This window comes from Panthera leo, chromosome D1, assembly GCF_018350215.1.
Source record: "Panthera leo isolate Ple1 chromosome D1, P.leo_Ple1_pat1.1, whole genome shotgun sequence".
NCBI lineage: Eukaryota > Metazoa > Chordata > Mammalia > Carnivora > Felidae > Panthera > Panthera leo.
In genome coordinates, this window is record NC_056688.1 from 106459669 (window position 1) to 106471799 (window position 12131).

General features: G+C 54.5%; 1 protein-coding gene across 2 annotated transcripts; it reads right to left on the reverse strand.

Moving 5' to 3' along the window:
* Positions 1 to 1061: 1061 nt before the first annotated feature.
* Positions 1062 to 8295, reverse strand: LOC122200311 (solute carrier family 22 member 6). 2 transcript variants are annotated; one of them, XM_042905854.1, is made up of 10 exons: positions 7898 to 8295; positions 7419 to 7522; positions 7027 to 7181; positions 5611 to 5779; positions 5047 to 5170; positions 4776 to 4891; positions 3489 to 3703; positions 3280 to 3388; positions 1580 to 1651; positions 1062 to 1383 (listed from the first exon to the last, which is right to left on the reverse strand). In XM_042905854.1, exons 1-10 carry the CDS (start codon positions 8264 to 8266, stop codon positions 1299 to 1301), a joined length of 1518 nt encoding a protein of 505 aa, XP_042761788.1. In that variant the 5' UTR covers positions 8267 to 8295; the 3' UTR covers positions 1062 to 1298. The 2 variants fall into 2 exon arrangements, with proteins under 2 accessions (XP_042761788.1, XP_042761787.1); XM_042905853.1 differs by having other exon boundaries at positions 1580 to 1783.
* Positions 8296 to 12131: the final 3836 nt, after the last annotated feature.

Consider the following 12131-nt stretch of genomic DNA (forward strand, 5'->3'; position numbering starts at 1 on the left):
GACAAACATGACTGAGAAGGCACATTTGCAAGAGGGGATGGCTGGTGCCCTGACCCTTGCCACCGGGGGGCGCTAATAAGGCTGTCTTTCCCACGGCCGGGACTTCCTTGAAATGAGCTCCCTTGCCGACACAGGGGATCGGATAGCCTCCTCTTTTCCTGACTGTGACCCCTAAACTGCCTTCCATCCCTCCTTTTGCATGGTTCTGACCAGGATTCTTTTTCTCCTCCCCCTCATCCTTCTCTCTCCTTTCAGTCCAGGAGGGAGGGGAAGAAGCCAAGTCTTGGGGGTGCAAGAGGCCAAAGCCTCAGTGCCTCATAGCCCTGGGCAGTGGAGGGGGTCAGGCGCATGCGTTCCAGAGGTGGATTGTCTGTGTTCTAATCCTGACTCCACAATTTACTAGCTGTGTGAATTTGGGCAAGTGACTTAACCACTCTGTGCCCATTTCTCAAATGGGGGATAAAAATAGTACTTATCTCTAGAAAGTTACTGGGAAGATTAAACGAGTCAGTATATGCAAAGTGCTTAGGGCAGTGCCTGGCATCAAAGTGGCACTTGGTGCTGGCTCTCTCTGGCTCGGTTCTACCCTCCCCCTTCCCTCCTCCCTTGTCTCCCCTTCCTGCCTGCAGGAGGCAGAACAGCGAAGAAAATCCGCAAAGGGTAGTGGGAAGGCTTAGGGTGGCTAGTGGACGGAACCTCCAGCTGCAAGGCTGGAAGTGACAAGCTGGTTTTGAGTTTGGACCCTGCTGGGATCTGGAGGATCAGGGGCCAGCGTCTGTGGTCCTTTTTCTCGCTCTTTGCTGCAGGAGATTCCCATTTGCCCTCACAGAGGGGGAGGAGCCTGAAACAAAGCCTCTGATTGGCTGCTTCCATTCGGTCCCTCGTCAATTTCCAAACTGGGAGGGGGGGGAAGGGGAGGAGCATAAGATATTAAAAACTCATAGGAGTATTTGAATAGGGTAGAGAAGGAGGGAGGGAAGAGGGTGGAAAGTAGGGGCAGGGGAGGGTTTATGAAATACTGGAGGTTGAGGGGGGGATTGGACGGTATAAACTTTTGGGCCACTGGCTGATGTGGAGTGACTATGACATTTGAGACGACAGAGACCAAAGGAGATGCACACGGACCTTTTAATGACGTGGTCTTGGTGGAGTCTATTCACGGAGGGAGACCCCTGGGAGGTGCTTCCCTGAACCACAGCCTGGACACTTGGGCTGCCATTTCCCCTCCTCCAGTGGGTGGCTCAGGACCCGTGGGACCCTCACTTCCTTTTAGGCTCTGTGAGGTCCCTTCTCAGTGCTCAGAGTCCATTCTCTCGTGAGGAAGCCTGGAGCGGGACCATTTGCTTCTGCTGATCTTGCTGCTGCCGTCTTGGCTTTCCTCTCCTCCTGGGGGGGGGGCAGGAGAGTGGTGTCCTGGGTATGCAGCCTCCAGGCCAGGACCAGGAGCCGGGGGCTTCCGGGGAGTTCTCTACTCAGCTGTGCCCGGCACCATCTCTCTGCCCCAAACATCTACTGCTTCCAGGAGCCGGAAGCCCCAGGAGTCTAGGGTGCGTGACCTGGGGTAAGTCCCTGCTCCCACCTGCTTTCCATGTCCTGCACCGTGTCTGGCAGTGGCTGGCCCAGGGTCTCTGGCAGGAGGGCAGTGACAGCACTGGCAGCCACAGGGACCGCACCGTAGATGAAGAGAGGCACGGAGGGGTAGATTTCAGCAGTCATGCCCACCAGTGGGCTCACGATGCTGCCCACTCGGGCCATAGTGCTGCCCATTCCCAAGCCTGTCTGCCTGTGGGGCCCAAGGTGGGGTGGTGTCAGTCACTGTTCTGGCACGAATGCTGAGGTGCGGGGGTCAGGGCAGCTCAGGCTGAGGCCTCCTGGTCCCTCGTCTCTTCCCCCATTTGATTGACAAGCCAATTTGCCGTTTGTTTTGGAGATCTTTTTAAAAAATAATTATTTCTTTATTAATAATTTTATTTATTTCTTTATTGGAGCCCCACGTGGGGCCTGAACTCACAACCCCGAGATCAAGAGTCGCATGTCCTACTGACTGAGCCAGCCAGGCATCCCTGTTTTGGAGATTTAAAAAAAACACAACAGACAACCATAAAAACCAAAAACAGGTGGGGAAAGGCTCTGGCCAAAGAATCAGGAGAATGAATTTCGCCTCGGCCCTTAACCTGCTGTGTGACCTTAGGAAGAGTCCCTTTTCATCTCTGGGCCTCAGTTTCCTGAGCTGTCAAATCAGACAGTTCAGTTAGGCCGGTGGCGCTCAGATCACTGGGGCGGGGTGGGGGGGGGGTTGGATTTTGAGTTATAGTTGCTCTGGAGCAAACAGTCCTATTGGATTAGAATCCCCAGGGGAGAGGACCTGGAGACTGCACATTGAGACTATGTTCAGAACGTTCTCTATGAAAGCAGAGGTTAAAAACATTGACTCAGGAGACAAAGTGCTTGAGTTCAAATCCAAGCTTCCCCACTTACAAGCTGTGTGACCTTGGGCAAATCACCTAACCTTTCTGTGGCTCACTTTTCTCGCCCATAAAATGGGAATAGCCATAGCACCTACCTTATAGGCTTGCTCTGCGGACGAAATGAGTTGATATTTGTCAAAAAGGTTAAGACGGTGCCTGGCACATAGTGAGTGCTTTCTACTGTGGCTCGTTCCCCTGAAGTCCCATGCAGGCACAGGACGGTGACCATGACCCTGCTGGTTCCGAGTAGCCTAGGGCAGCCTGGCCTTTCTTTGGCCTCTCGCGAATTTTGCATCCCGTTCTTAAAACAGACACGTGTTTCTTGTTTCTTAAGGCAAAAATGCCCGGCCCCGCTCCCCAATTGTGGCACTCAGAAAGCAGTGGTATGTGTATCCGTATGGCTACCAAGCGCCACCCTTATTAAATGTCGCCCTTGTGATAAGAAAGAACTCTCCTGTTTGGTCTTTGGTTTCAGATGGACCACTTGGTTTATAGATGAAATTAAGAATTGGTGGCAGCTTCTAACTTGTGCCTTGGAGATCAAGGTGGAGCTTCACTCGATTGCCCCGTGAGATGTGACTTCTTGCCTGTCTGCTCTGCCCTGCTCCTTTGGAGAGCTTTTCCTTGGATCGGGTAAGGGCTTAGTGGCCAGGGACACCTGCGTTAGCCATGGAGCGTGTACCGAGTGGCTGATACATGCCCTGCCTGGATGAGTGCCGTGAGGGGCCTTGGGCCATGGCATTCCGGATGGTCCTCTGGGGTCTGACCTATGCGCGAGGGAAAGTCTTGTCCCAAGACCCCTCCCACTCACCGGATCACCGTGGGGTACAGCTCCCCAGTGTATAGGAAGATGCAGTTGAAGGAGGTAGCCAGGCAGCCTTTCCCCAGAACGGCAAGGGAGGTTCGGACCATGGACTGATCTGGCGAGAAAGGAGGGAGTCAGTGGGAGCTCGGGAGTAGGGGCTGAGAATCTGGGGATAGGGCTAAAGATGAAGGGCTAAGGTACTCTTGGGTGCTCACCCTGGGGTATCACCCCATTGACCAGGATGCAGATGCCTGCCAGCAGCAGGGAGGCCATCTGGGCAGGCCGGCGGCCCAGAGAGTTGATGACAAGGAAGCCCACAAGCTTGGCAGGCAGGTCCACAGCACCAAAAATCACCTGGATTAGGTAGATGCTGACCCCAAAGCCCTGCAGGTCCATAACCAGCCCATAGTAGGCAAAACTAGTGGCAAACCTAGTGGGGAGGGGGGGAGGGGTATGGAGTTTGTCAGGAAGGCATAAGAGAGGGGGTGCTCATTCAAAATGGGGGCGAGCCACACTGGGTGCCCTGCTTAAGAAGCTGGAATCTGCCTTGGCTGATATTTCATCAGACATTTAGTATGTATTTCGTGGAAGTGGGGGGTAGTTCTCCAATACCCCAGCTTTCTCAATCTTCTGCTAACTAGAGTCCCCGGGTTATCAGGGGGTTTTGGCTTAGTCGTCATGTAAGATTTACTTAGTTTTAGTCTTTATCTTATCTGTTGCTACTGGCCCAAGGGCAGGTGGACTTTCAAGCCGTATCTTTCGGGGTCAAGGTGTTGCGGGGAGGTCAGAGCTTTTCAGACCTGTGCATGGTTCTGGGATGGTTCTGGGATGGGTGCTTCTTAAGAAGTCAAGAGCCCACGAAATGAAGCTTGGGTGATTGGATAGGACCTGCAACCGGGAGTAAATCCCAAATTGGAACCAGAGAATTCGTCGATGGAAATGTGGAGCGTGCTTCTAACTATCATGGGATTGCTGTTGGCGGCATCAGGAAGGTAGCACATCGGAGGAGTAATGGGGAACGTTGCAACGGGAAAGGAACATTTTTGGCTGGTATCGGCCTTGGCCAGAGTGGTACTTTTGGAGACGAGTTTTAGGCATCTTATTGCCCACGTTTGTGTCTCTGGCAGGCACTGCTGGGCCAGGAAAGTCTCCAAATGTTTTGTAAGCCAGATGGGTCTTTGCCTTTGTGGTATAACTCTATGGACTCTGGGGGTGACCACTCCTGATGAGGTGTTTCCATACTGGAACAGAGTTGGTAAAAGGGGAAGACGGAGAGGTGGATGGCCAGTGTGGGGACCAGGGGTGAACTGAGGCTGGAGGTCATCTCGTTCTTTAAGACTGTCCTTGGTGGAGGCTTGCCGCCCCTCACAGCAGGTGTGCTGACTTTTCCTCCCTTTTGCCTGGCTTCTTCCACTCATTACATCCACTCTCTCTCCCCAGCCAGCCTTTCGTCTCTCAGGCTGTCTCTCTATCTCTTTGCCACTAGGTCTGTCTGGGCCTACCACAGCATGGAGAGGCAGAGGAAGAGGTGGCGAAGGGCGGGGCAGCGCAGCAACTCCAGGGCGGATGCCTGGCCTTTGCCCATGGTCAGCTCCTTCTGCAGACTGGCCCGGAGTACCTGCCGGGATGGGCAGGGCTCAGGGCCTGGACTCCTCCAGAAGCTCCTCCCAGCCTAACCCCTTACTCAGGGAAGCCCTCTGGGACCTGAGTTCAGGGTTTGAGGGTGGAATCCTGGTAGGGTGTCACAGGAGGTCTTGTGGGGGGGGGTCTTACCTCCATACTTAGCTTGGTCCCCTCTTCCCGCTTCCCATTGATCCAGGCCACTCTCTGCAGGGTCTTCAAGGTGAGGTCTAGCCTCCCAGAGGAGGAGTGCCAGCGGGCAGACTCGATGAAGAACCTGGGAGCCGGGGTGAGGATAGGGGTCAAGGTGGCTTCAGTTCCAGTCTGCTGGGCTGGGGGCAGGGGGTGGGCTTCCCAGGGGCCTGCAGTGGGATTTCTTTTAAGGCTGGGAACCCAGAGGTTTGGCCAGATCCCTTCCGCTAAGACCACAAAGCAGTGTCCAGCTCGGTGATGACTCATTCCCCGACTCAGGAGCTCAGCTTTTGGGCGCCGAGTAACGAGAGCAGTGCAGGCAGGCTGGAGAGCCGGGGGAAGCCGGGGGAAGCTGAAGAACCAGATACCCAGGGCAGGTCCTTCCTTGCACAGCCTCAGAGGCACTGGTCTAGGTGTGACCTTCTCTGATTCTGTGGGGTAGCGTGTGTGAGATCTGGGGGATGTCTTGTCCCTTGCAGCCCTCTGGGCTCCTTTGCAGCCCTGCCCACCCGGGGCCCCACACACCAGGAGTAGATGAAGAAGGCGAAGAAAGGCACGGAGACCAGCAGCTGCAGGGGGCGCCAGTGGGGCACAGCATAAGCCACACCGGCCAGAAGGAACTGGCCCAGGCTGTAGACGTAGCCTATCAGGGTGCCCACACAAGCCCGCGTGTGGATGGGCATCCACTCCAAACCTGGAAAGAGGGTTAGAACAGAGTGGTGCATCTGGCTGGGCTGCGGGTGGATGGAGACCCCCCCGGGGGCGGGACAGGCAGAGACCCCCCTCTCCACCCAAACTTTGATCTGTCCCAAGGCTCAGTGGAAGACACATCTAATGAGGGTGGGTTCCTTGATGGGGGGCGTGGGGGACTTTCGGCGGACGTAGGAATGGGGAGGTGGGTTTAGAATCCCTAGGAATTGTTCCCTCCACCCCGCTGCTGGGGTTTGCTGCCCCCCGACCTACTGTCGTGGCGAGGGCCCCTTTTCCCTTCAGAGCGTCTCTGACCATTCAGTGCTCTCTCAACAGCAGCCTCTCCTCTGGCTTTCCCCAGCCTGGGCCGATTCAGCGGCCAGAGCAGCTCGGAGGAGACAGCGGCTTTTCTCCATCTGGGAGGGTCAAGGGGGGAGTCGGACCACCTCTCTGCTGGGGTCTGAAGAGGCCCAGCCTTGTTCCTTGTGGGCTCCTGATTCGGCTGCTGGGCCAATGACTTGGAAACAGACTGGATTTGGGGGCTGAATTTTCTAGGTGTCCTGCCCTGGCCCCACCCGGGTTAATTCCTGTAGTCCAGAGGACCTCCAATCCATAGATTCCTTTCTGGGCTCGAGGGATGCCCTTGGGCAAATCCTTTCCCTTCTCTCCAGTCTCAGGTTCCTTATCTGAGAACCAGGGGGAAGGGAGTGACCTATCGGACGGAGGGAGCACATTGATGGTTCATGGACAGACCACGCTCAGTCCATTAAATGGGTTTGGTCTACACGATGCTGGCTTGACCTATGTTCAAAATATTGGAATTAATTTCCAACATTAAAAAATGGGGCTATTTTTGCGTTAATAAAGAGGAGGGAGTGAGATCTGACAGCCCTGAACCTTCTGGCTAGAGCAGCTGAGTGGCCCTGGCCCCTCCGGATGGGGATGCGACTCTCCTTTGGGTACAGTCCTCACCGTTCCCTAATCCCTCTTGTACCCAGTCTGCTTCAGTCATTCATGGGAACCTCCTGGCCCTAGAAAATGGAGTTTGCGATTGTGTCTGAATGAGAGGTCAGGAGTTCGAGAGGAAGGCTGTTATGTTGGCCACCCAAAAGAGGGCAGGGAGGATTCAGGAGTGGGAACGGCAGGACTGGGGTGGGGGGAGCCGGGAGAGGAAGCTGGAAAGTGGCTGCTGGGTTGGGTGGTCAGAGGTGAGTGGGTGGGGACCCGCCCTGCCCTCCCAGCATCCCTCACTCAGTGTCATGCAGTTGAGGGCGATGCTAGCCAGCGACATGCCCGAGAGGAGCCGGAAGGCACAGTAGACAGGGAAGTTGGGAGCGAAGGCTGCACAGGTGCCTGACACGGCTGTCTGCAGGTAGTTCAAGATCAGCACCTTCCGGCGGCCCAGCCTGTGGGGGGAAGGAGGGGAGAACAGCAGTAGGGGTCCTGAGGATTGATGGTGCCAGGCTGGGTAGGGAGAGGAGCGTTTGCCTTGGTCTTTTGAGGACCTGTGCGGTATCACGAGGCTGGCCCCGTAGGTCCTCGAACCAGCCCCTGGGTGGTAAGGCCGACTTCCCACTTGGTTCCCGTGAACCCAGCCGAGGCCCGGGGCCCAGCCCGGCCCCTTGGCTCTACCCAGGACTGACCTGTCTGCCAGGTACCCAAACACCATGGCTCCAAGAAGCACCCCTACCATGTACAAGGACTGGGCCAGCTGGCGTAAGGCCCTGTTAGAGCACACGAGGTCCCACTGTGGGGAGAGGGGGCAAGGGTCAGGCAGAGACGAGCCTGGGCTGCAAGGCTCCCCTTCCCGTCCCTTGGGCTGGCCCTCTGAGACCTGCGTCAGCCCCTTCCCTGACACTCCCTGTCCCCGTTTGCTTCCCCAGTCCCGGTAGCTGAGCGACTTCCCTGGACTCTGATATCCCCCTTTTCTACAAAGGCCCCCATCTTGAACCTCTTTCTTTATCTTCCCATCTTGGTCTCTGGAAAATCTGAGACAGGTGTGTGCGTGTGTGTGTGCGTGTGTGTGTGCGCGCGTGCGCGCGGGAGCATCTGTCTGTCTGTCTCAGTCGGGAAGGCAAGTCTGGTTGTCACAGAGAGCAGGGGGGGTCCCGGGTTTCCTCACCTCAGTCACGATGGTGGAGGGGAAGGTGCTGTTGTCATAGATCCAGCCGTTGGTGCAGGGCTCCGTGGCCCCCGTGCTGTTGGCGTCTGTGCTGTTGGGAAAGGGTGGTCCCCGCCGGGGGACGGTGAAGCGGAGGCAGGACTCGGGCTGCCCCTGTCCGTCCCGGGGCAGCCAGGCCTCCAGCCCCCCGTCCTGGCTGAAGTTGGCCTCGGCGGGCGGGCGGCAGTGGTGGGTGGGGATGGCCGCGGTGAAGTTCTGCAGCGTGTTGTGGGAGGCCATCAGGAGCAGGGGGAGGACCACCAGAGTGACCTGGATCTGCTGGAAGCGGCCGACACCCCCCACCTGCTGCAGGAGGTCGTTGAAGGCCATGGGGCCAGGCCCGGCCGAACGGCTGGGGGCTGAGGACTTCCGCCTAGCGCCTCTGTCCGTGCGTCTGTGTGCCTGCTGTCCTTAGCTGGAGGAGAGAAGCTGCCGCCGCTTCTGTGGCTGACTTGTTCCTAGAGCCGAATCTGAGCTGGCTCTGTGGGGGGACAGGAACCCGGCTGGCGGCCCCTCCTTCCTTCTCTCACTCCCTGTGTTCTGTCCCTCCCTTTCCCTCGAGCCTCCCCTCACTTGGGGGTGGGGTGCTTTGCTCTCAGGGTCTGCAGAAGCCCTGACCCCTACATGGACAGGATTTAATCCTTGGCCTGGAGGGAATGAGTTAACGTGTGACTTGGTATCAGAAGGATTAACCCTCTGAGTGTCCTTATGTCAGTGGAAATTCTCCAAGTGGGTATAAAGGGCAGGAGAGTGGACCGGGGCGGGAGTGGTGAGAGGGGATGGGCTGGGAGGGCCTGTCTAGGCACCTGGGGGGTGGCAGGGGCCAGGTGGGACCTTACTGTCTTCCTTTTAGGGAGAAGACTGGGCTCTGGGAAGCGTGGTGGCCTCTTGAGGGGACTTTTTTCCTTTTTAGTGGACACGATCCAAGCGGTCTGTCTTAGGGAAGAGTTGCCAGAGAAAACACAGGACTCCCAGTTTCAGATCAACGCATGCATCTCATTTTAGTGTAAGTATATCCCTAATATTACATGGGACATACGTATACTAAAAAAAAGTCATTCATTGATCTGAAATTCAGATTTAACTGGGCATCCTGTATTTGTTAATTTTTTAAAAGTTTATTTATTTATTTTGTGTGTGAGAGAGAAAGAGAGAGCGAGCAGGGAGGGGCAGAGAGACAAGGAGAGGGAGAATCCCAAGCAAGTCCCGCATTATCAGCTCGGAGCCCTACACCGGGCTTGAACTCACGAGCCATACGAGATCATGACCCGAGTGGAAATCAAGAGTCGGATGCTTAACCGACTGAGCCACCTGGGTGCCCCTGGGCGTCCTGTTTCTTATATGCTAAAACTGGCAACTCCAGTCTTTGGTCTCCTGGGGACAGCTCGTATCTTATGGGACCACGGCTTTTTTAAGCTGGAAGAGACTATAGAGGTCAGAGGCTATTTTTGAAGAAGGGGGACCGAAGACCAACATCACGCATGAGGTAGATCGATTCTTCTAGTGTTTCAGCTTTTACCTTCTGGCTTATCCCGATTCAAAATTTTCCCTTTGTCTTGTTCTCTCTGTCCATAGTTTTTTATTTTTATTTTTTCAGTGAACATGAACTTATTTTATTTGTGGCCACGATTCTAAGATAATCACTCGATTTCCTCCAACAGTTTGCCTTCCGAGTCATTCAGGATCAGGGCGGTGCTGAGTTCTGATTGGATGGGCTTCTAGGGGATCTGATGGGTTGGATCATGGGTTGGAAATGTCAATAAAGCGGGTTGCAACTTCTTGCTTTTAATTTGCATAGTACAGAGTATATACAACATGGACTCTGGAGTCAGTTTACTTGGATCTAAATCCTTATTTCACATTTGCTGGTCGTATAGACAGGGCAGGTTGCTAAAATCCTGTATTATCTCAGTATTCTTGTTTGCAAGATGGGTATAATAGTCATGTTTGCCTTATTGGGTTACTGGAGGGTTAAACGTGTGAATACGGCTACAGATCTTCTTAAAAAAATTTTTTTTTAAATGTTTGTTCATTTTTGAAAGAGAGAGACAGAGCACAAGCAGGGGTGGCGCGGAGAGAGAGGGGGACACGGAATCTGAAGCAGGCTCCAGGCTCCGAGCTGTCAGCACAGAGCCCGACGTGGGGCTCGAACTCACGAGCGGGACGCTCAACCGACTGAGCCACCCAGGCGCCCCAATACAGCTAAAGATCTTAAAGTAGCCACTGCCCTGCAGCTCAGTGAGAATGAGCTGTTCTTATTATCTGTTTCTGGTAAAAAGGTGAGACACTTGGGATGCCTGGGTGGCTCAGTCAGTTAAGTGCAAGGACTTGATCTCAGCTTAGGTCATGATCTTGAGGTTCATGAGTTCAAGCCCTACGTTGGGCTCTGAGCTGGCAGCACAGAATCTGCTCGGGATTCTCTCTCTCTATCCCTCCCCTGCTTGTTCTCTCTCTCTCTCTCTCTCAAAATAAATAAGCTTTATTAAAAAAGTTAAAAAAAAAAGGTGAGACTATTATATTGATTTTAGAGAGAAAATAGGCCTAAGCACATCTTACCCTAAGAACAGTGATCCCCCACTGGGCGTGATTTTGCCCCCCACCCCCCACCCCCGCCTCCAGGAGACATTTGGCAATGTCAGGAGATGTTTTTGGTTGTCATAGCGCCAGGGATGCAGCTGAACATCCTACAGTGCATAGGACAGCACGCCCCCCCCCCCCCCCCCAATCAAGAATCTTCTGGACCACAAATGTCACTAGTGCTAAGTTTGGGAAACCCTACCTTAAAAGATGTCTCAGACTTATTTTGAAGAGTGACCAATCCCATACCCGCTTGGCCGAGGATATTCCAGTCACACTGAAGACTCCTACCAAAATATTTCTAAGAATGCCCATGCTCTTATTTGAGTAGGGAAAATCTTTGCGAGGTGGGGAGGAAAACTGCTCCCCCACCCTCGGCTTAAGCACAGCAGTGTAGCCTGGGCTCCAAAGCGCTGCAGCCCTTTCCCTTCCCAGGCATACGTAGCCAATTTTACCACTGGAGTAGCCACATCAGGACCCCGATCTTCCTATGTCCAGGCCAACAACACTCTTCTCCGCCATGTTCTAACCCGATTGTCGGTTTGAGCTTCCGTGCCGGACCCTTGCCTTTGCGGTGTGTTTCCATTTGGGGTTTCTGGCTGTCCCTCCCTGTTATCTGCCTCCTACTGTCTGTCCATCCACCGCACTTCATCATTTGGCATATGTCTGAACACCATGGATGCCTAGGGTTCCAGGGTTTTATGGGAGGTAGCCAGGCCCTGTCCGAATTAGTTGATGCAAAGGGCCGGGAAGGGAAGGGGCGTTTCTCAGTTTTTACAGGCATAAACCTCCAAGTCTTGGTGTTGAGGGGAAGCAGTGTTATTTCCGACTTCTCTTGTAAGGACTCAAGATGCCCGGCTATCGTTGTGTGGTTTACGCAAACTGTAAACTGTATTAAGTCGGGGGGCTGTTTATTGTCTGTTGAGGCACTGGCTCCGTGAAGTCTTAGACTGCTTCAAACCTACTCTATCTAACTTCAGAGCCAGGTTGTCTCCTGCTGTTTTAGAGGTGTGCCCAATTAAAGGGGTCTTAGGGATCATCTAGTTTCATTATGTACAGAAGAGAATAGGGGAGTCCCAGAGAGGGATGTAACTCAGCCCAGCCTCCCTCCTCCCACCCAGTGTTGGTTCTGGGCTGGGACCCGGTGGGTGTCCAGATGCCTGACAACATTCTCCAGGCCAAGGTATATAAGAGCCTTGTGGCCTGGGGATGTGAGGACAGCTGGACAAACAGCTTGGGGGCTCTGGGGCCAATCTCGTGTCAGGACTTGGTGCCCTCATGGGGGAGTAGGGAGAGAGTTGAGGGCAGCAGGGGAGATGGTGGGGCCCCTCCAAGCAACCTCCTTTTCTGAGTGTGTGCCCAACCCTGCCTTTGAGAAGAGCTCCCTCCCTCGTGCCTGACCAGCTCCAGCGAGGCTGAGCCTGGAAAAGCCTCGATTGGAGACTCCAGGGACTCCTGGAAATTGTGGTTGGCTCCTGGGATCATCTGGCTAGCACAGGGATTTCCTACCAGCCTCCCAGACCGTGGAGAGTTTCCGGTTGGAAATGCTCCCCTGGCAGATGATTTGCAGAACTGAGAACTATCCTTTAGGGACACTCTATGTCATTAAGTACTCAGA